Source organism: Eptatretus burgeri, chromosome 8 (genome assembly GCF_056783735.1).
Source record: "Eptatretus burgeri isolate ZD-2024b chromosome 8, Ebu_testis_v1, whole genome shotgun sequence".
Taxonomy (NCBI): Eukaryota; Metazoa; Chordata; class Myxini; order Myxiniformes; family Myxinidae; genus Eptatretus; species Eptatretus burgeri.
Window position 1 is genome coordinate 614469 of NC_140968.1, and position 24174 is coordinate 638642.

At 44.1% G+C, this 24174-nt stretch overlaps 1 protein-coding gene across 9 annotated transcripts in view; it reads left to right on the forward strand.

Moving 5' to 3' along the window:
- Positions 1-13408, forward strand: part of UBE3C (ubiquitin protein ligase E3C) — a 191765-nt gene extending 178357 nt beyond the window's left edge. For all 9 annotated transcript variants that reach the window (XM_085890523.1, XM_085890527.1, XM_085890522.1 and 6 more), the window contains 2 exons: positions 4643-4773; positions 11802-13408. In XM_085890523.1, coding sequence (XP_085746649.1) covers positions 4643-4773; positions 11802-11972 — 302 coding nt within the window. In that variant the 3' untranslated portion in view covers positions 11973-13408. The remainder of the gene's footprint in view (positions 1-4642; positions 4774-11801) is intronic.
- The last annotated feature ends 10766 nt before the right edge of the window (positions 13409-24174 follow it).

Below are 24174 nucleotides of genomic sequence, written 5' to 3' on the forward strand. Positions count from 1 at the left end.
GAACCATGTTCGTCTAGCTGCCCGACGGCAAGTCTCGCAGATTTTATTGCAGACTGTGCCCACCAGAGGTGTATGATGTTGAGGATCGGCCAGGAATTATTAAAGGGATCAGTTCCCTTGCCGATGATTAAGATGATTCTCTTCCTCCCTTGCTGATGATCATGATGATCAATTTTTGCACCTTTTTATGTAATGCTGTGATGTTGACTGATTTCCAAGCAGATGGAAGATGACCCATGGTAACTGACAGGATGAAAAGGGCAGAGAGAGGAAGTGTAAGAGCAGCAGAGCAGGTTTTAGGACACATGATCTGATGCCATTCAGTCCAGTTGCAGTGTCAGACTCGAAGTTTGCCAGAAACTTCTCCACCTTTTCAGGTGCTAAAGAGACAGCATTCAGGAGCAGTTGGTGACGACTGGGAAGGGTGGGTACAGGGAGAGAGGGGTTCAGGACACAAGATTTTGAAGCAAACACAGAGTTGAGGCATTTGGCCTTCTCACGAGCGGAGTCTGCTGTGGTGCCATTTGAAGTAGGGCAAGGGATGGAAGGGGAGCATACATTCGAGACTGACTTGACAAGTGCCACCAGGTTTTGAGGAGGGAGACAAGTTTGAAAGCTAATTCTTGAGATGTGACAAATGTTGTTTCTCGTTCCTGAGGGTTGACACATGCACGCACGCACCCCCCCACACACACACTTGTGGATTTTGTGGAATGATCTAAGGTTATCTTCAGTTGGATTTGCCTTCCAGGAGGAGAATGTAAGTTGTTTTCAAGCAACTGCCTCACCACAGGATTCAGAGTATCAAGAGCGGGATGATGGCTAAGATCACTGAAGATTAGATGGGATGAATCTGTGCATAAGAGAGAGCAGGCGTCTTTGGAAGAATTCCCAGACTGAATTAATATTATCAATGGTGGATATAGGAGACCAGTCCTGAAGTGTGATGGCTGCTTGCAGTCCCTGCCAGTTTGTTTGAGTGAGCTGCCAGACTCACTGCTGCAGAAGATGTTCTATGAGAATGGCCAGAAAGATGTTGACCTTTACGAGCACATGATCAGAAGAGACAATTGGGGCAGAGAATGAGCAATATACATTGGCAGGGAAGTTTGTCATCACCAAAACCAGGAGGGAAGATTTGCTATTGGGAGAATTCCAGGTGGGAAAGTTCACAGATTGAGTCAGACCCATGGAGTCACAGAAGTCCTTTGCAGAAGTGCCATGGCTGGTGACAAGCCATTTAGCATGGTGGCAATTGAAGTCACCACATATGAGGAAGAGAGAGTTGGGATGAGTGATTTAAAAGTTGGTTCCATGTCATCTGGGGGAGAGATATCGATGGAGTCGTCACTGTTGGGAGGATGGCACTTGACACAGACAAACATGAGGTGCGAACGGAGGGGAAGTTACAGCCAGAGCTACTCTTGGGGTTTGGGAGGTGTAAAAGCAGCACATGGAGAGTGAGCTAATTGAGTTTTTTGATATACAGTGTGACTCTGCCGTGAGGATGGGGTTCAGGTCATTCAAACTGAAAAGGACAATAGCCAGGGAGAGACACTAAAGAGTCAGAGACATCCTGTGGGAGGAAGGATTCAGTTAAGCAGATAATGTTATGTTTATCGGCAGTGGCCTGGATTGAGAGACCTGTCAAGTTGGAACTGAGGCCTTGGATGTTTGAATCCACACAGTTATGGACGTGGGAGAAGAGCTTCTGATGGGACATCGGGATGTGGAAAGGAGCAAGGAGAGGGTGCGGGGCGGGAGGAAGCTGCGGGGGTTTGTGGTGGGGGTGAAACTTTGAGGAGGAGGAGTGGGGGGTGTGGAGTTGAGAGGGGGCAGGACGAGGTTGAAGTTGAGAAAATTTCATGGAAAATATCAGTGCCTTCTTTATATTGCATGAAGTGAAGACTCAATTCTGCTGCGTACAAGTACAAAACCTGACAAGTCTGAAGACGACAATGGTTCACGAGCACAATTTGACGATGTAGATTGTTTCAGAAGTCAAGGATGCGACAATGTGATAATGTTTGACCAAGTTATAAAAATGATCAACATGATGTGGTACAAGTGACAGGTTATTAGCTGCAAAATGTCGAAAACCCAGTTTCGTTCAACAACTTAAAAAATTTGACCTTTGCATAACCTTTAAAGGTCACAAAACAATGTGGACATTAAAATAAGGAAACAGGATACGTGCTATAGCTTATTGGAGTTAGTTCGTCGAAAAGGTCGAAAACCCGGTTTGATTCCCACAACATTGAAAATTGACCTTTGTGAACTTTAAAGGTCAAAGGTCAAGGATTATGACCTTTGGTGCAAAGCTTCCTCTGGAACATTCCAGGAACAATACAACGTCATATAGGCTATATGTCATTTCGCACTCCTCGGATTATCCATACTTTGATGAAATCAGCGTAAAAACAAACTTGAAGGGGGCGCCACGGGCAAGGTGTTCGAGATAGAGCAAAATGGTTTCAAGACTTTAGGTGGGGAATGACCTCAAGATTATGCATAAAAAATATTGTCCTCCTCGCTCTCAAAGTTTGGGCGGTCGTATGATTTTTATGTCAAAATTCGAAATTTTATAAGTTTGTGACCTTAACCTTGGGACGAAAATGAAAAATCGAGATCCGTGGGGCTATGCAGGTGCCATTGGGCTAACCAAATACCGAAACCCCTGCCAGATTCGACAAACCCCTTGGAGAAGATGGATTTTTATGTCAAAATTCACAATTTTCTAAGTTCGTGACGTTGTGACCTTGACCTGGGGATGAAAATGAAAAATCGAGCTACGTGGGGCTATGCAGGTGCCATTGGGCTAACCAAATACCGAAACCCCTGCCAGATTCGACAAACCCCTTGGAGAAGATGGATTTTTATGTCAAAATTCGCAATTTTCTAAGTTCGTGACGTTGTGACCTTGACCTTGGGACGAAAATGAAAAATCGAGCTACGTGGGGCTATGCAGGTGCCATTGGGCTAACCAAATACCAAAACCCCTGCCAGATTCGACAAACCCCCTCGGAGAAGATGCAAATTGAAATCAGCTACCCCTTAAAAAGACATGTTTTTTGGGCGTGGCTCCGCCCATAATGGGCATACCACGCCCATTCTTAGGAAAACACAACTAGATCATGATATAAACCTCCCACCAAAATTTTATCAGGATCGGATCAAAACCCACGGAGCTATGCTCGGGACAGACAGACAGACAGCCAGACAGACAGACCCACAACAATAACGAATATAGTGGTCACTTATTTTTTTTTGTGAAAATATTTTTTCGTGAACCAATAATGTCTGTTGTTCACAGTGGTTTGTGACCACATCGATACGAGATCAATAAAGCTTAACAAGGAGCTTTTACGAGGGAGGAAGCCATTTGGCCCATCATGCCTGTACTACACCACCACCACATTAAATAAATCTGTCAGGCTCTCGACTCTGTTTCACTCAGGGGGAGGAGTGGATATGAGAAAAGTGTGGCACCTACAGGGACTAGAGCAGTGATCTTCAAGTTTTTTTTTGGATGGGGACATTTTTGCCGATGAGACATCAGTGTGAGAGCCGCCACTGCCTGTGGGACTCCATAATGGCTGCTATTCGGCCCTGCCTTCACATACTCTTCTTCGTTGTGGTTAACTGGGCTGGAAGCGTAATTGTTTGTATACTGCAACCATATCCTGATGTAGTTATGTGACGTTTATGCTTTGCGCTGTAACACTCATTTGAAACCGTTGGGTCAATTTGATAGCATTTATGGCGGATTATGATGGAGTGTCTTCACATTTGTGTATTATCGGTCACACGTCAAGGGCCGCACTTTAGGCCACCAGAAGCCGCCAGTGGCTCGTGGGCCGTGCAATGAAGAACAGGGGACTACAGTGTTATAAATTCAAATAAAATCAAAATCGCTGTTTGAAAAATTTGTTTTTTTATGACTTGCAACTTTCCCTTGTACACGTCACATCATGCGTGTTTACTGACCCTTGCTGGAGGGGGTGGTTGGAATTGTTAATTCCACCAGCCTCTTTTTAGAGAACATTACCAATTTTATCCCACACCTGTATTACCTGCATGACATAAAGGGCAATTAAAATGGGGACTTGTAATTTAACTTGGTATCTCAGGACATACTGTAAAGATCTCCATTTGTGGAGTAATTCTTCAGAATGATTACAATTAACAAGATATGTGGTATTCAGTATTCATTTATTTTATGATAACAAAATGCTGTACTCATTAACTGAAATAATCTTCCCAGCAATGGATGTTAAGGTGAAATAAAAAATTTTCTTCCCCAAATATCATTTTCATTTTCATGGTTTTTTTTTTTGTTACAATTTGGCCCAAAATGCATGTTTTAACATCAATTTTCAAAATTTTCTGAAGGGGGTGAAGGGGCATGCTCCCGGACCCACCCCACCCCCACTAAGGAGTTGTTTTTCTCTGTACTTTCCTTTTTTTTCAAAAGTTCTGCAATTCCATCCATGCTTGTGATCCCACAACTTCCCCTCCCAATCCCCCCCTCTCACTCACCGCCCTTTTAGTTTAGTTAACGATCACAAATTAATTTCACATTTCATATTGCTTTGTGTTTGTTTTGAATGACACAAATCACTTGCAGTCGTATATCTCACAGGAGGCTACACGGCTGAACACCCTGTGATCTGCGTATTCTGGCGGGTCGTTGAAAGATTTACTGATGAGCAGAAACGAAAACTCCTTCGATTTGTAACCAGCTGTTCCCGTCCACCTCTACTTGGCTTTAAGGTTTGCAAGTTGAGGCTTGAGTTCATGGGGTCTTTTGTCGAGTTGACTAATGATCGGTCACAAAATATTTTCTTGACCAAATTAAAATTGCATGTCCCTATCTGCAGTTAATAACTTTTTTTCTGCTTTTTTATGGTCTTTTTTTATCTTTAAAATAATGTTTGTCACCTATACTTATCAAACAAAACCCCATGTTGTTAATCTTCAATCCTTCCGGAAGGCCCAAAACAAGTGCAATACCTGAAATGAAGCAGTCAACAAACCAACCAACTCAAATTGCAACTGAAAGAGCAATTTCAGAACCTTGTTACTCTTCCATGGCATGATGGCATCTTGGCAAGTCTGTATAGGCTGAGTGACTAAACTCGGTGCTTGTTCCGAAGGCCGACATCCCAAACCCTTCCTACTCTACTTCCTACTTACCACTTCGTGTCATTCCCACACTGCATTGTTTAAGACCACATTATGTGTTGATGTCCACTTTTGTGGTAGAAGAGATAACAATACAGTTTGGGTCATCCACATGTGTTCAGCTGAGCTAAATGTTTGTGTTAGTTCTCTTCACTAGGTCTTTCACAGAAGGCTTCCTTCCAGCACGATGGAATATTGCCAATGTCATCCCATTTCACAAAAGGGGGGCAAACTCGGTTTAACCAGACTTAGTGACATAATGGTTAGAGTGTCTGCTTTGAGTCTGGGAGGTCAGCGGTTTGCTTCTGACCTTGGCCGAGTCACAAAGACTTTAACAATGGCCGCGTGACAGTTGGGTTTGCCAACGTGGAATGTTCATCTCAACACGGAATGTGTGGGGCTCGTACATGTGGAACGCCATGTTTACAAGTAATGTGTGGGGGAGGTGACAAATGGCAGTGGTGAACGACTAAGAATGCTAATTACGGAAGGAAAAGAGAGACTTGTGGGCTAGGGTCACAAAGAGCTTCCCATACATGTGATCCGAGTCGTTGCTAATTGGGGTTAAAAAATACTTGCCCTCACATTCATTGAGGTTTCTAATTAATAAAGAATCCCTCAGTCATTTTCATAACAATATATATATATATATATATATATATATATATATATATATATATATATATATATATATATATATATATACACATATTAGTAGTCACAGATGCAAAAGTATGAGTTTAGAAGGAAATTTATTAAGTTGGGGACTGATGGTTTGGATTGAACCCCAGCAGGTGGATTGAAAATGAGAGACTAGGTGGAAGGGTCTACGCCCCCCCCCCTTCCTGAAGTGGTATGGTCATGGGGAGCACAACTCAAGTTAATGGCATGGTCATTGTTTCATGAACAGTTTAGTCTGCATCTGACCATCAGTTTCTGAGAAGATTCTAAAATAAATTACCTGAAATTGAGGCGAAACCCCTTTTCAGCCTCTTATATGGGGCAGATCTGGATGGGGAGCACAACCCCATGAGACCTTACTGTTCTGATGTATCACAGCAATTTGGTATGCATCAGTCTTGTAGTTTGTGAGGAAAACATGTTTTAGTAAACATGAGGGATTAGGGGAGTGAGGCTGTGGCCTCCTTTCCAGGGGAGATACGGCCACGGGGGGGGGGGGGGGCACCACTTTCGGTTAGAACATGGTTACGATGCCACATGGCCAGTTTGGTCTGGATCCAGTTGTCAGTTTTTGAGAAGATTTTTCAATAAAATACCAATATTTGGGGCAAAACACCCTTTTACCCCCTTCAATTGGGCACATCCAGATGGAGAGCACAACCCCTTGAGACCTTGTTGTCCTGATGCATAGTACCAAATTTGATCCATATTGGTTGGGTAGTTTTTGAGAAGATATTTTAGTAAAATGTTCCTTACCTCCCCCCCCTGTCATCGTCCCTTGTCCTACCCTCCCCCTCCCCCCCACCCCCTCCACCAAAAGCCTCCTCCCCTATCTCTTCATTAAAAGTGTGGACCTCAAATATCCGGCGCCTTCGCTCAAACCTTTCAGATCTTTCCATACATGTTGCCACTGACAAACCAGACATAAACTGCCTAACAGAAACCTTCCTCCCCCAAGACATGTCTGACTCCCAAGTATCTCTCCCTGGTTACTCCCTCCTCCGGTTTGACAGACCTGAGCCTCGCCCTGGGGGAGGAGTTGCTCTCTTCATCAAAGACTCTATTCCTCACTCTCCATGCACTGCCCTCACTCCCCCACAACCCCAGGAATACCTCTGGCTACGGCTTCCCTTCCACTCCCACCTCATGTTTATATGTACTGCACCGTCCACCTAACAGTGATGACTCCATCTACACCTCACTATCCGAAAACATGGACCAACTTCTATCTTCTCATCCAAACTCTCTCTTCCTCATATGTGGTGACTTCAATTGTCATCATGCCAGTTGGCTTGGTGTGGGTACCTCTCTCACCTGTCATGGCACCTCAGCAAAAGCTTTCTGCGACTCATTGGGACTGACTCAATCGGTCAACTTCCCGACGCGAATCTCAACCAATGGTACTCCATCTCTTCTGGATCTGATTTTGACAAATTTCCCTGACAATATCTGCTGCTCGACTTCCGCTCCAATCGGTTCTTCTGACCATGTGCTTGTCGAAGTGGACATCTCTCTGGCTGTTATTAATTTCACTCAAGCTGACTGGCAGGGTCTCCAAGCAGCCATCAAACTTCTAGACTGGTCTCCCATCGCTACTTTCTCCAACATCACCTTGTCCTGGGAATTCTTTCAAAGAAACTTGCTTTCCCTCATGCACAGATTTATCCCATCTCGTCTTCAGTTGTCCTACCCTTCCTCCCACCCATGGTACACTGAAGCTTGTGACGAGGCAGTTGTCCTGAAACAACTTGCCTTTGCCTCATTGAAAGCAAACCTAACTGAGGGTAATCTCAGTTCCTTCCATAAATTTCAGAACAAGTGTGTATCTACCCTCAGGAGAGCCAGAAAACAACATCATACTCATCTCAAGTATGAACTTTCAAACCTCTCTCCCTCCTCCAAATCCTGGTGGCATCTAATCAAATCTGTTTCTGGTGTATGTTCCCCCTCCATCCCCTCCCTTACCTCAAATGGCCGCACTACTGATACCGCACGTGAAAAGGCTGAATGCCTAAACTCAGTGTTTGCATCGAAATATTGTGTCCGAAACCCATCGCTTTCTGTACCCACCTTACCCAGTCGCACACAACTGTCCTTAGACTCTGTGTCCTTTTCTTCTGACAAAGTGGAGAGATTGCAGTCAAACTTCGCCTCAGATTCTGCAACCGGTTCAGACGGCATCAGCCCAGGTGTCCTAAAAACCTGCCCCTCTGCTCTTGCTCACCCTCTCTCTGTTCTAGTCACTCTCTCGTTTGCTCAAGATCATCTGCCATCTGCTTGGAAAACAGCAAACATTACCGCCCTGCATAAAAAAGGTGTAAAAACAGATCCATGCTTCCCTGCAACTTCAGACCAATCAGCCTTCTTCCAATCATCAGCAAGGTTATTTAATCCATCATCGCTTCAGACATCAAATCCTTCCTCTACTCCAATGGCTTGATTTCCGATGATCAATTTGGTTTAAGACTAGGTCCCTCTACCGTGGATGTGCTGCTTCTGCTCTCCCAACAATGGATGGAAGTCCTCAATGCCAGACATGAAATCAGAGCCATATCCATAAGCATCACGCATGCTTTTGACACGGTCTGGCACCCTGCCCTGCTCACCAAACTCTCTTCCTATGGTATCCAAGGCCATCTCCACTCATGGCTCGCAGACTTCCTCTCCTGTCACAGTCACTGTGTCGCCCTAAATGGAGTTCTCTCACCCCCTCTTCCTGTCCAGGCTGGAGTTCCTCAAGGCAGCATTCTGGGCCCTGTTCCTTTTCTGGTTTTCATCAATGATCTCTACGACTGAAAAATCCTCTTTATCTCTTTGCTGATGACTCCACCCTCTGTCGTACCATCCGTCATCCCTCAAACCGGCAAGCAGCAGCTTCTTTGCTCTCTGCAGAGCTGGATAAAATCACAAGCTGGTCCAACACGTGGAACATGTCCTTCAATCTCCCCTTTGAGCTGGTGCTCCTGCCTCTTACCTTTTTCATCTTCACACTGTGGAAACCAAGGCATTTCGGATCATTGGTATCTCCTGCGATGAGGCTGAGTCTGGGTCTCTCACTCTCTCACCACAGGCACGTTGGTGGTCTTTCTGTCTTCTACCACCTCCTCTCCATACTCGCCCTCCTTGCTCTGTGTGCTATCTGTCCCACCCATGTTTCCGCAGGGCACTCAAGGTCCACCAGCAACCCCCTTCTGGTAAAACTACCAAAATCAAGAATTGCTGCTTCCCTTAATTCTTTCATTCCTCTTTTTCCCCCGCCTTTCGAACAAACTCCCACACTCTCTTCAATCCCACTCTTCCCTCCAGGTCTCCAAAACAGCTGTTCAACACCATCTCTTATCTTCCCCCATCCAAAACCATGATCTTTTCTACTCTCATTAATCGACTGCAAACCCACCTCCTTCAATTTCCCTGCTTTCCTTCCTGAAAGCCCCTTTAGTGTCCATCTTGTTTACCCCATGTACTCTGCTGCAGCTCGACCTGTACATCCCTCTTCATTCCCACTGTTTTGTGCTCCCACTTCCCAATTCGCATTCCTCTTCCTTCCACAGATCTCCTAATGTCTCTGTTCCCCACTGTTCTGTGCTTCCCTCTCCCGTCCCTCTTGTCTCCTGCTCCCCTTGTTATATGTTCTGTGTGTTGGCATCAAATACAACCCATCACTTCACTGACGGGAATATTTAGGGTGGGTGGGGGGGGGGGTTAAGTAAGAATCGGGGGAGAGTAGAGGAGTGCAGGGAGAGAGGGGATAGAGGAAAAAGGCGGAGCGAGGTCGGAGGGAGTAAGATGGAGGGGGAGGGAGGGGCGAGTGGGGTAAGGATGGAGAAGGCTGCGTAAGGGGTGAGGAAGGAGAAGGCAGCGTAAGGGGTGAGGAAGGAGAAGGCAGCGTAAGGGGTGTGAGGAAGGAGAAGGCAGCGTGAGGGGTGAGGAAGGAGAAGGCAGTGTGAGGGGAGGGCAAGGTAAGGCAGCGTGAGGGGAGGGCAAAGTAAGGCAGCGTGAGGGGAGGGCAAGGTAAGGCAGTGTGAGAGAAGCGCAAGGGAAGGCAGCATGAGGTGAGGGCAAGGTAAGGCAGCGTGAGGGGAGGGCAAGGGAAGGCAGCGTGAGAGAAGGGCAAGGTAAGGCAGCGTGAGGGGAGGGCAAGGTAAGGCAGCGTGAGGGGAGGGCAAGGTAAGGCAGCGTGAGGGGAGGGCAAGGTAAAGCAGCGTGAGGTGAGGGCAAAGTAAGGCAGCGTGAGAGAAGTGCAAGGTAAGGCAGCGTGAGGGGAGGGCAAGGGAAGGCAGCATGAGGGGAGGGCAAGGTAAGGCAGCATGAGGGGAGGGCAAGGGAAGGCAGCGGGAGGGGAGGGAAAGTGAAGGCAGGGTGAGGGGAGGGCAAGGGAAGGCAGCGTGAGGGGAGGGCAAGGGAAGGCAGCGTGAGGGGAGGGCAAGGGAAGGCAGCGTGATGGTAGGGAAAGCGAAGGCAGCGTGAGGGGAGGGCAAGGTAAGGCAGCGTGAAGGTAGCGCAAGGGAAGGCAGCATGAGGGGAGGGCAAGGGAAGGCAGCGTGAGGGGAGGGCAAGGTAAGGCAGCGTGAGGGGAGGGCAAGGTAAGGCAGCGTGAGGGGAGGGCAAGGTAAGGCAGCGTGAGGGGAGGGCAAGGGAAGTCAGCGTGAGGGGAGGGAAAACGAAGGCAGCGTGATGGTAGGGAAAGCGAAGGCAGCGTGAGGGGAGGGCAAGGTAAGGCAGCGTTAGGGTAGCGCAAGGGAAGGCAGCGTGAGGGGAGGGCAAGGGAAGGCAGCGTGAGGGGAGGGCAATGTAAGGCAGCGTGAGGGGAGGGCAAGGTAAGGCAGCGTGAGGGGAGGGCATAGTAAGGCAGCGTGAGGGGAGGGCAAGGGAAGGCAGGATGAGGGGAGGGCAAGGGAAGGCAGCGTGAGTAGGGTGCAAGGGAAGGCAGCGTGAGGGGAGGGCGAGGGAAGGCAGCGTGAGGGGAGGGCAAGGGAAGGCAGCGTGAGGGGAGTGCAAGGTCAGGCATCCTGGAAGGAGGGCAAGGGACGGCAGCGTGAGGTGAGGGCAAGGGAAGGCAGCGTGAGGCGAGGGCAAAGGAAGGCAGCGTGAGGCGAGAGCAAGGGAAGGCAGCGTGAGGGGGGCAAGGGAAGGCAGTGTGAGGGCAGAGCAAGGGAAGGCAGCACGAGTTTTGACCCGGCATGAACGACTTGCTAAGGATGACGGGGTACGAACGACTCGTTCAGGATGACGGGGAACGAACGACTCGTTCAGGATGACGGGGCACGAACGACTCGTTCAGGATGACGGGGCACGAACGACTCGTTCAGGATGACGGGGCACGAACGACTCGTTCAGGATGACGGGGCACGAACGACTCGCTCAGTGTGACGGGGCACGAACGACTCGCTCAAAATGACGGGGCACGAACGACTCGCACAGGATGACGGGGCACGAACACACACACACACACACACACACACACACACACACACACACACACACACACACACACACACACACACACACTTAATGGTTTTTTTTGGTACAGATATCACACTTATTATTATTATTGGACAAAAATCAAATCTGTCCTCACGTATAATCAATAACCAGCTTGACCTCCTTTTGTCTTGAGAAGTGCCTCCACCCCATTTGGGATTTGATATTGGGTCATTTTTACAATCTTTTCTTCCTGTTTTTTTGTTTTGTTTTTTTACCATCCTTCAACTTTGCTTTTGGTGGGAAGCATGGGGATTTGCAATGGCGTGCCATCAACTTCGCTTGACTTGGATTTATTTTGCATGCCAGTTGCATTTTTAAATGGGCGATGCCAATCTGCATCACCGACTCTGTAACAAGGTTTTAAAAATCATTTTGGGAATTTCAACTGATGTTTTGTTTATTTGTTCATTCGTTCATTTTGTAGTTGTATGCTTGCCTGATCTGTTCCTCAGGAGCTCTACCCAGCATTCTGCATACACAACGGTGGTTCGGATTCTGAACGTCTTCCCACAGCCAGCACATGCATGAACCTCCTCAAACTGCCCGAGTTTGACGAGGAAGATGCAATGAAACACAAACTTCTGTACGCCATTGAAGCTGCTGCTGGCTTTGAACTCAGCTGATGGTCGCTCACTGGAATGAAAAGAGTCGGGACAAAATGAAAAAATGATGGACAAGCGCTCCGTCATTTCGATTAAATGGGAATGGAGCAAGATAAGGATAAGGTTGAAGAATATATAATCGATGTTTGTAAGAAAAAATTGAAATTGCTGAATGAGACAGAAAGGAAAGCCTTAAAGACGAGGTAAATAGAATGGTGAATGGTAAGTAGAAAGTATTACGGTGATCACAAGAGAAAGCGAAATATGATACTTTGATTCATGTGGTTTACCCTTGGCTGTAACAGGGTCTCCGTAAGCTGTTGACATTTTTTTTTTTTTTTGCTGATGGTAATGGATGTATCTGCCCAAATTCTGGCACCTGCACATTTTATAAACTCTATATATTAAAAAGGTGGATATTTCCTTGCTTACCGGTTCCTCTTCCTTGTTATTGTTTCCAAGTGCCGCTGCTTACCCGTTGAGGTTTTCTTGCCACATTGTGTCTGGATGATGCTGTGGACAGAGCTTTTTAATTGAAAATCCATCGTGTTTTAGGGGAATTGGAGTTGCTGCATTATTTTCCGGTTTCGTTGAATATACAACATCTTCAGCACGCTTCCTTGAACCATGTCGTCAACACTTTTGCAGTAGCCGGGTACGTGTACGTTATTATGTTTAAGCACGAGGCAACTGTCTGGCAAAAAGCTGGCGTTTGTCCCTTTTGAAGAGTAGGTGTTAATGTCTGCCATTGCCATTCTGAAAATTGTTTTGTACATATACATGACTTAAAATCGGGTGCCGTCAGAGCGATGGTCTGGAAGCTTTGGAGGTTGCAGTCTGGACATTGCTGTATGTGATGACATAATGAGTTTGATTTTACGTTAATTGCTGATGCTCAAGTCATTCGCCCTGCAGTGCTTGGTTTGCCTAGTTTGAGGCCTTTGCTGTTCATTTTATGGAGGGAGTTTTTGGCACCAAAGCGCCCCCATCTCCCCCCATCTGCCCCGTTTCATTTCAGAGCCGTAGCATGGCTACTCCTTTCAGAAATGCAGGGTTGTAGTTGAGGGGTTATGGGGGGTATTTTAATGAGCAGGGTAAGTCGTGTATCGCCTGAGTTGTTGACTCGTTCTCCCTCCTGTCTGCCTAATTTATTTTTGGATGAAGTGATCTTTTTTTTGTTGTTGTTGTTACTTTTTTCGCTGCTATGCCCGAGGCTGCAACAGCAGCAGAGCCATTACCTGCTGGTGTGTTTTAAATGTTCACTTTGGCCAAATGTTAGTCCCATAGGAGTATAACTCAATTGATATCCAAATAGTATACTGTGGATATCTGGAGGTCATACCTGCAAATTCCTGCACATTTCCATTATGCTTTTTGGGAGTGGTAATTGTTCTGTTCATGTTAGTTCATAAATGTAAATAAAACACAGTGGGTTTGACTGCTGATTATATACTGTTTTTGATTGTGTTCTCGTATTGATCAGCACAGCTTGCGTCAAGATATCGTGTGACTGTGTTTGCTTTGTGTCTATGGCCACATCATCGCCATGCGATTCATGGTGTTCCAAAATTGTCTTGTGATCCCCCATGTGTGATTGATTGATTTATTACTTGGCGAAAACATTTTTTGCCAAGTATGCTGGTATGTAGCGTTTGGCTGTCTGTCTGTTTGTTGCAAAATTTTTGAGCACAGTTTTCAAGGAATCGTTCTGAATTTTTTTTGTTTGTAGGTGACCGGACAAGGTCAGCAACGCTCAATTTTGGTGAAGATCGGAATCCGAATCTGGATCTGAGAAATTTTTTTTTAGTGATTCTTCACCATTGAGAGATCGGGACAAAAACGATATATCGCACAATATCTCACAAGGTTATCGATGGATTTGGATGAAACTTGGTGGACAGGTTGGGTGTGTAGTGTAGGCATATTTGGCATGAAAAAAAGGATTCGTGTATTTTTTTGTTAAAAGCAAAAACTCACTTGATTTTGTTAGATGATACTATAAACATGAAAAAAAATTAGGGTGGCATGTTTTCTGAGTATTCTAACGGCCTGAAATCCAAGATGGCCACCACCGTAGCAAAACGCCATAAATTTGACACTAACATTAACTTAATATGGTTGAAATATAATTTTTTCAGCATGAACTGCTTGGAACCACTCTCAACAAGACCCGAACCATTTTGTTTTGCTATCACCGCAAAATCTTCTGTGAAAACTGTCTCGCTGTATAATAGGATAATGCATAGAGGATTTTCCGGGAAAGGTTTGGATGTGGTGGAGCTTAATTCATTAATCGTTAGATCATGCCATAATCACTGTGAATGAGTTTAGCTTGGAACTTGTATATAGAGGTGACTATAATAACAATAACTTTCACCTGACTACTAATCTTTTTATTTTGCACAATTTGAGACAGAGGCTGCCTTTTTATTTCAACATGGCGGCCGGAAAATTGACGTTCGAATCCAGTCATCGGCAGCAGTTTGTTCGCTTTATGTTAAGGTTCCACTTGTCCATTTTATGGTGTACTAACATATTATTTTCTTCTTTTGCAGGCTGCACGTACCCACAGCAACCATAACCCATGATAACATAGCTTAGAGACCTTGGATTAACCAAATGGCAGAGTCTTCATCTAGCAAGAAGTGAAAAACAGTGGATTTTGAACTATACTTTATTTGCCCGTTGAGCAGCAAGCAAACAGATTATACAAACTATGTGCTTCATCCTTCTTTGCCTTCAGTAGAGAAAGTAATTACAACAACTGATGTTCGATGTTCATATGGGGAAACAGAATTCTCTGCATTAAAGAATCGCATAAAAGGTTTGTCTGCCCATGAACTGTTACAGAATGGTGTTTCATACCACGAGACATGTTATAAGTATCTCACAAATAAAACATGCATTGAACGAGCCAAGACCAGATATGAGAAAGGACAAGTGACAGGCAGCGTCAGTGATGTAAAACAGAAGACAATAGGACGACTGCCAAAATCTGATGCTGCATCTACAAGTAGTTCCACATCACAGCGATCTAACAAGCTTTCGACAAGTCAGGCTTTCGACCAAGGAGATGTGTGTCATTTGTCAGGAAGACAAAGCAGACAAATTGAACGACATCTCAACTGAAAACAAGGGAGCTCAGCTCAAAGCCATTGGTCAACAAACAGACAGAAAACTTTTGAAAGTCAGACTGAGCAATGTTGTAGGCTCACCTGATCTTCTTACAGCAGTTGCTGAGGACATGAAGTATCACCTTCTGTGCTTAGGCCATGCAAAACATGACATAGAAAAAGCTAATAGACCTCCAAAACAGCATGTTCATTTTGCACGGTTAGTGTCTGACCTGGAGATGCTCGACATGGTGGAAACTGAAATGAATGGCACATCTAACAGTTCAGCTTTGGATATGAACGACATTGAACAATCATATGTTGGTTTGCTCGAAGCCAATGGGTTCCCTTTACCCGACAATCTGCGATACAAACCCTACTTAAAGCAATTGATTTTGGACAACATCGCTGATGTGCACTTCACCAGGCCTCCAGACAAAACCAAACTTGAGCAAGTACTTTCTACAAAAGCCAAGGAAACCCTGTTAGCTGGTGCGTTGGCCACCGATACAAAAGACCTAAGAGAAGATGTGAAAGTCCTTCTGAAAGCAGCTAAAATACTGAGAAGAGACATTGCAAGCGCAACCCCGTGGAAATTCGAAGGAACGTTTGATAATTATGAACCACCTGCTTTGCTTCAACTCTTCTGCAAGCATGCTATCCAAGGTTTACATCAGGTTAAAACAATCAGCAGGGCCGAATCTATGAACCAAAGTGCATCTGTGCTGGCACAACATTTCGTATGTGCATACAAGTCTGATCGGCAGGTCACCTATGAAACAAAACATGAAGAAGTCGCTTTCAAACACCGCACTGAGACCCCTTACCGTCGGCTTAGCTCTGGACTGTGAAGATTGAGGTGTTACTTTCTATGACATTCACAAAATAATAATTCACTTGATATCCATTGTTAAAACTACTAAATGAAAGCCAGGCATTTAATCAGTATGACTTTTTGCATCTTCCTGTTTAAACGATTTAAGAGATTGAACACTGTATTGAAGAGTAATTCAAGTATTTAATTTTATTTAGATCTGTTTGTTGGTTTGTTAATTATGTATTCTTTGTGAAAAATACATGTCTTTAAATAGGTAGATGCTTGGTTTGTAATTACAAAATCCTGTTGGCTTGGTAATGCATGCAAAGGGAGAAGGTGTAGCTTACATTGCGGGTGCGCGGTGGCCATTTTGGAATTTGGCATGTACATCCTACATATAACATAAATTTGATGATTCCATTAGATTCCTGGTCTCAGAAAACATATATTTAGACACTTCATTTGTAATTGTATCACATGTATTCACGAAGATATCGCATTATTAGTGTTCGGTGGCCATTTTGGATGCCATCATGGATTTCATACCCTTAGAATGTTCAGAAAAAATGCCACCCTAATTTTTTTTAAAGCTTATGATACCTTCTTACAAAATCAAGTGAGTTTTTGCTTTTAACAAAAAAAATACACGAAATTGCAAATATGCCTAAACTAGTGTGAGAAGGACTAATTAATTCGATTTTGGTGAAGATCTGAATCTGGATCCGTATTCGAGAATTTTTCAAGTGATTCTTCACCATTGAGAGATGGGGCCAAAAACAATATATATCACAATATCTCGAAAGGTTATGTCTGGATGCCACAGAAACTTTATGAACAGGTTGAGTGTGTGAAAAGGACTAATTGATTCAATTTTTTTGAAGATCTGAATCCGGATTCGAGAACTTTTCAAGTGATTCTCCACCATTGAGAGATGGGGTCAAAACTATGTACAGCATGTTATCTCTATTTGGGTGATAAGAACAAGCCGATTCGATTTTGGTTAAGGTCCCGATTCAGATCTGACCTATCAGTGGGATACAAAATTTAAACTGTTCAGCCTGATGGAGGTAAACGCTCCACCAAGTGCTGTTCCGTTTTGCCAAGTGTCACTCTTTGGGTGATTTTTTTTTCATTTATTTATTTGTTTATTTTAACCTGTTGAAATGTATTACACTTATTGTAACGCCGTTGCTGTTTTTCACAACACAAAACAACCTCATGAGCCCAACAGGTGACAAAGAAGGTTATTTGCTAACAAGATGTCTGGAACACCCTTTGCACATGCGGTTTATGTTTAACAATCTATTACCAATCACAATTTGATACAACCCGAATGGTTTTATAAAAATTTTAAAAAAGCATTTTCTGTTCACGTTCGTGTTCTGCTGTTTCCCCTTATCGTGGGGCCAAACCCTGAAGTGTCTGACATACTCTCTGAAAAGCAATATTTGGGCATTGTCGACTCGTTTGGAATCTAAGGAGCAGATTTAGTTACATGTGACAATTCTCATCCTCCTGCACTGCTCCCCGACCGCCTCTTGAAGGGGGTGCATGTGGGTGGCAAGCTTGTATGACACAACTTGGCTATTTATCATTGAAGAATGTAGATTTTGGTATCTGATAAAAGTCTATCTGGTCCGCAACAATTATAGAGCACATTCAATTCAGGTATAATCACATATATGCCCCCATGAGAACACCCCCCCCCCCAGAAAGTGGGGGGGCTATGTTCTCATATTCCCCAGTCTGACAACAGCTGTCAAGAATCCCTATGTATGACACATGAACTAATATCTGTTTTTCAACAGGAATTAATTGGTGCATCCATCAGTGACCTGAGACATGACCTTCACAATGATCAGCGGGACTTTTGATATGCTAATTCCTAAAAATATAATGTAGAGGTATCAAAATTTAGTTTTTAGAAAATGTATGGTCCACAGAAACCCCACCCTCCAACCAATCTCACTGACTGATATAGTTCCACAAAAATACAAAAACAGTTGTAAATTGTTCATCGACATGTATGCACGCATACCCCCATATTCCTCCGATGAAATCAGAACATATCGCGTGCTTTTGATCCCAAGACAAACCACGTGCTTTTGACACCGTCTGGCACCCTGCCCTGCTCAACAAACTCTCTTCCTATGGTATCCAAAGCTATCTCCACTCATGGCTCACAGACTTCCTCTTCTGTCGCAGTCAACGCGTGTCCCTAAATGGAGTTCTCTGATACCCTCTTCCTGTCCAGACAGGAGTTCCTCAAGGTAGCGTTCTGGGCCCTGTTCTTTTTCTGGTTTTCATCAATGATCTCTCCGGCTCTTTGGAAAATGAGATTTTTTGGGGGGGTTGGGGGTTGAGAATGAGATTTGAGAATGGGGTTTGAGAATGAGGATTTATCTACAGCGTGGCCACAATGTCTTGTCTCCGCTTGAAAAAATTGTGACATTCCCTTTTATCGTATTGGCTGACAACACTGAAGGGTTCTACAAGTTATCTACAAGTTATACCACATACATTTACGGAACTCTTTTGCAGCGTATGACATACAAGCCTGATGCGGTCAGTGGATCTGTTTGTGCTTCATCATTTTCATTACAGAGAATATTTTCACGACATGTTCTGTGGGACATTTTCCGGATCATTTGTGGGGTGATGCAATTAAGAGGAAGTCTCACCACTTGTTTAAGGTCATCAGTGGCTTTGTAGCGCTGCTGTGCTACAATCTCTTTTTAAAAACCCCAAAGGGAATTATCACGTGTCAGCAGGTCTGGGCTTAGAACTGTTCAGTCAAGTGGCAATCCAGACACTGACAACAATCTGTTGTTCAACGGTGTAATTGCTGGTATCACTCATGGTTACGTTCACTCAATGTGAGTGTAATTGCTGGTATCACCAATGGTTACGTTCACTCAATGTGAGTGTAATTGCTGGTATCACCCATGGTTACCTTCACTCAATGCGAGTGTAATTACTGGTATCACCAATGGTTACGTTCACTCAATGCGAGTGTAATTGCTGGTATCACCAATGGTTACGTTCACTCAATGTGAGTGTAATTACTGGTATCACCCATGGTTACGTTCACTCAATGTGAGTGTAATTACTGGTGCCACCCTTGGTTACCTTCACTCAATGTGAGTGTAATTACTGGTATCACCCATGGTTACGTTCACTCAATGTGTGTGTAATTGCTGGTATCACCCATGGTTACGTTCACTCAATGTGAGTGTAATTGCTGGTATCCCCATGGTTACGTTCACTCAATGTGAGTGTAATTGCTCAATGTGAGTGAACAAAACCATGGGTGATACCAGCAATTACACTCACATTGAGTGAACGTCACCCATGGTTACCTTCACTCAATGTGAGTGTAATTACTGGTATCACCCATGGTTACGTTCACTCAATATGAGTGTAATTGTTCAATGTGAGTGAACATAACCATGGGTGATACCAGCAATTACACTCACATTGAGTGAACGTCACCCATGGTTACGTTCACTCAATGTGTGTGTAATTGCTTGTATAACCCATGGTTACGTTCACTCAATGTGAGTGTAATTGCTGGTATCACCCATGGTTACGTTCACTCAATGTGTGTGTAATTGCTTGTATAACCCATGGTTACGTTCACTCAACGGGAGTGTAATTACTGGTATCACCCATGGTTACGTTCACTCAATGTGAGTGCAATTACTGGTGCCACCCATGGTTACCTTCACTCAATATGAGTGTAATCGCTGGTATCACCCATGGTTACGTTCACTCGATGTGAGTGTAATTGCTTGTATAACCCATGGTTACATTCACTCAATGCGAGTGTAATTGCTGGTATAACCCACGGTTACGTTCACTCAATGTGAGGGTAATTACTGGTATCACCCATGGTTACGTTTACTCAATGTGAGTGTAATTGCTGGTATCACCCATGGTTACGTTCACTCAATGTGAGTGTAATTGCTGGTGCCACCCATGGTTACCTTCACTCAATGTGAGTGTAATTACTGGTATCAAAAATCGTTACGTTTACTCAATGTGAGTGTAATTGCTGGTATAACCCACGGTTACGTTCACTCAATGTGAGGGTAATTACTGGTATCACCCATGGTTACGTTTACTCAATGTGAGTGTAATTGCTGGTATCACCCATGGTTACGTTCACTCAATGTGAGTGTAATTGCTGGTATCACCCATGGTTACGTTCACTCAATGTTTGTGTAATTGCTGGTATCCCCATGGTTACGTTCACTCAATGTGAGTGTAATTGTTCAATGTGAGTGAACATAACCATGGGTGATACCAGCAATTACACTCACATTGAGTGAACGTCACCCATGGTTACGTTCACTCAATGTGTGTGTAATTACTGGTACCACCCATGGTTATGTTCACTCAATGTGAGTGTAATTGCTGGTATCACTCAAGGTTACGTTCACTCAATGTGTGTGAAATTGCTGGTATCACCCATGGCTACGTTCACTCAATATGAGTGTAATTGCTGGTATCACCCATGGTTACATTCACTCAATGTGTGTGAAATTGCTGGTATCACCCATGGCTACGTTCACTCAATATGAGTGTAATTGCTGGTATAACCCATGGTTACGTTCACTCGATGTGAGTGTAATTGCTGGTATAACCCACGGTTACGTTCACTCAATGTGAGTGTAATTGCTGGTATAACCCACGGTTACGTTCACTCAATGTGAGGGTAATTACTGGTATCACCAATGGTTACGTTCACTCAATGCGAGTGTAATTGCTGGTATCACCAATGGTTACGTTCACTCAATGTGAGTGTAATTACTGGTATCACCCATGGTTACGTTCACTCAATGTGAGTGTAATTACTGGTATCACCAATGGTTACGTTCACTCAATGCGAGTGTAATTGCTGGTATCACCAATGGTTACGTTCACTCAATGTGAGTGTAATTACTGGTATCACCCATGGTTACGTTCACTCAATGTGAGGGTAATTACTGGTATCACCAATGGTTACGTTCACTCAATGCGAGTGTAATTGCTGGTATCACCAATGGTTACGTTCACTCAATGTGAGTGTAATTACTGGTATCACCCATGATTACATTCACTCAATGCGAGTGTAATTGCTGGTATAACCCACGGTTACGTTCACTCAATGTGAGTGTAATTGCTGGTATCACCCATGGTTACATTCACTCAATGTGTGTGAAATTGCTGGTATCACCCATGGCTACGTTCACTCAATATGAGTGTAATTGCTGGTATAACCCATGGTTACGTTCACTCGATGTGAGTGTAATTGCTTGTATAACCCATGATTACATTCACTCAATGCGAGTGTAATTGCTGGTATAACCCACGGTTACGTTCACTCAATGTGAGGGTAATTACTGGTATCACCCATGGTTACGTTCACTCAATATGAGTGTAATTGCTGGTATCACCCATGGTTACATTCACTCAATGTGTGTGAAATTGCTGGTATCACCCATGGCTACGTTCACTCAATATGAGTGTAATTGCTGGTATAACCCATGGTTACGTTCACTCGATGTGAGTGTAATTGCTTGTATAACCCATGATTACATTCACTCAATGCGAGTGTAATTGCTGGTATAACCCACGGTTACGTTCACTCAATGTGAGGGTAATTACTGGTATCACCCATGGTTACGTTTACTCAATGTGAGTGTAATTGCTGGTATCACCAATGGTTACGTTCACTCAATGTGAGTGTAATTACTGGTGCCACCCATGGTTACCTTCACTCAATGTGAGTGTAATTACTGGTATCAAAAATCGTTACGTTCACTCAATGTGTGTGTAATTGCTGGTATCACCCATGGTAACGTTCACTCAATGTTTGTGTAATTGCTGGTATCCCCATGGTTACGTTCACTCAATGTGAGTGTAATTGTTCAATGTGAGTGAACATAACCATGGGTGATACCAGCAATTACACTCACATTGAGTGAACGTCACCCATGGTTACGTTCACTCAATGTGTGTGTAATTACTGGTACCACCCATGGTTACGTTCACTCAATGTGAGTGTAATTGCTGGTATCACCCATGGTTACGTTCACTCAATGTGAGTGTAATTGCTGGTATCACCCATGGTTACGTTCACTCAATGTGAGTGTAATTGCTGGTATCACCCATGGTTATGTTCACTCAATGTGAGTGTAATTGCTGGTATCACCCATGGTTACCTTCACTCAATGCGAGTGTAATTACTGGTATCACCAATGGTTACGTTCACTCAATGTGAGTGTAATTGCTGGTATCACCCATGGTTACCTTCACTCAATGCGAGTGTAATTACTGGTATCACCAATGGTTACGTTCACTCAATGTGAGTGTAATTGCTGGTATCACCCATGGTTACCTTCACTCAATGCGAGTGTAATTACTGGTATCACCAATGGTTACGTTCACTCAATGCGAGTGTAATTGCTGGTATCACCAATGGTTACGTTCACTCAATGTGAGTGTAATTACTGGTATCACCCATGGTTACGTTCACTCAATGTGAGTGTAATTACTGGTGCCACCCTTGGTTACCTTCACTCAATGTGAGTGTAATTACTGGTATCACCCATGGTTACGTTCACTCAATGTGTGTGTAATTGCTGGTATCACCCATGGTTACGTTCACTCAATGTGAGTGTAATTGCTGGTATCACCCATGGTTACGTTCACTCAATGTGAGTGTAATTGCTCAATGTGCGTGAACAAAACCATGGGTGATACCAGCAATTACACTCACATTGAGTGAACGTCACCCATGGTTACCTTCACTCAATGTGAGTGTAATTACTGGTATCACCCATGGTTACGTTCACTCAATATGAGTGTAATTGTTGGTATCACCCATGGTTACGTTCACTCAATGTGTGTGTAATTGCTTGTATAACCCATGGTTACGTTCACTCAATGTGAGTGTAATTGCTGGTATCACCCATGGTTACGTTCACTCAACGGGAGTGTAATTACTGGTATCACCCATGGTTACGTTCACTCAATGTGAGTGCAATTACTGGTGCCACCCATGGTTACCTTCACTCAATATGAGTGTAATCGCTGGTATCACCCATGGTTACGTTCACTCGATGTGAGTGTAATTGCTTGTATAACCCATGGTTACATTCACTCAATGCGAGTGTAATTGCTGGTATAACCCACGGTTACGTTCACTCAATGTGAGGGTAATTACTGGTATCACCCATGGTTACGTTTACTCAATGTGAGTGTAATTGCTGGTATCACCCATGGTTACGTTCACTCAATGTGAGTGTAATTACTGGTGCCACCCATGGTTACCTTCACTCAATGTGAGTGTAATTACTGGTATCAAAAATCGTTACGTTCACTCAATGTGTGTGTAATTGCTGGTATCACCATGGTTACGTTCACTCAATGTGAGTGTAATTGTTCAATGTGAGTGAACATAACCATGGGTGATACCAGCAATTACACTCACATTGAGTGAACGTCACCCATGGTTACGTTCACTCAATGTGTGTGTAATTACTGGTACCACCCATGGTTACGTTCACTCAATGTGAGTGTAATTGCTGGTATCACCCATGGTTACGTTCACTCAATGTGAGTGTAATTGCTGGTATCACCCATGGTTACGTTCACTCAATGTGAGTGTAATTGCTGGTATCACCCATGGTTATGTTCACTCAATGTGAGTGTAATTGCTGGTATCACTCAAGGTTACGTTCACTCAATGTGAGTGTAATTGCTGGTATCACCCATGGTTACGTTCACTAGATGTGAGTGTAATTGCTTGTATAACCCATGGTTACGTTCACTCAATGTGAGTGTAATTGTTGGTATCACCCATGGTTACGTTCACTCAATGTGAGTGTAATTACTGGTATCACCCATGGTTACGTTCACTCAATGTGAGTGCAATTACTGGTGCCACCCATGGTTACCTTCACTCAATATGAGTGTAATCGCTGGTATCACCCATGGTTACGTTCACTCAATGTGTGTGAAATTGCTGGTATCACCCATGGTTACGTTCACTCAATGTGAGTGTAATTGCTGGTATCACCCATGGTTACGTTCACTCAATGTGAGTGTAATTGCTGGTATCACCCATGGTTACGTTCACTCAATGTGAGTGTAATTACTGGTGCCACCCATGGTTACCTTCACTCAATGTGAGTGTAATTACTGGTATCAAAAATCGTTACGTTCACTCAATGTGTGTGTAATTGCTGGTATCACCATGGTTACGTTCACTCAATGTGAGTGTAATTGTTCAATGTGAGTGAACATA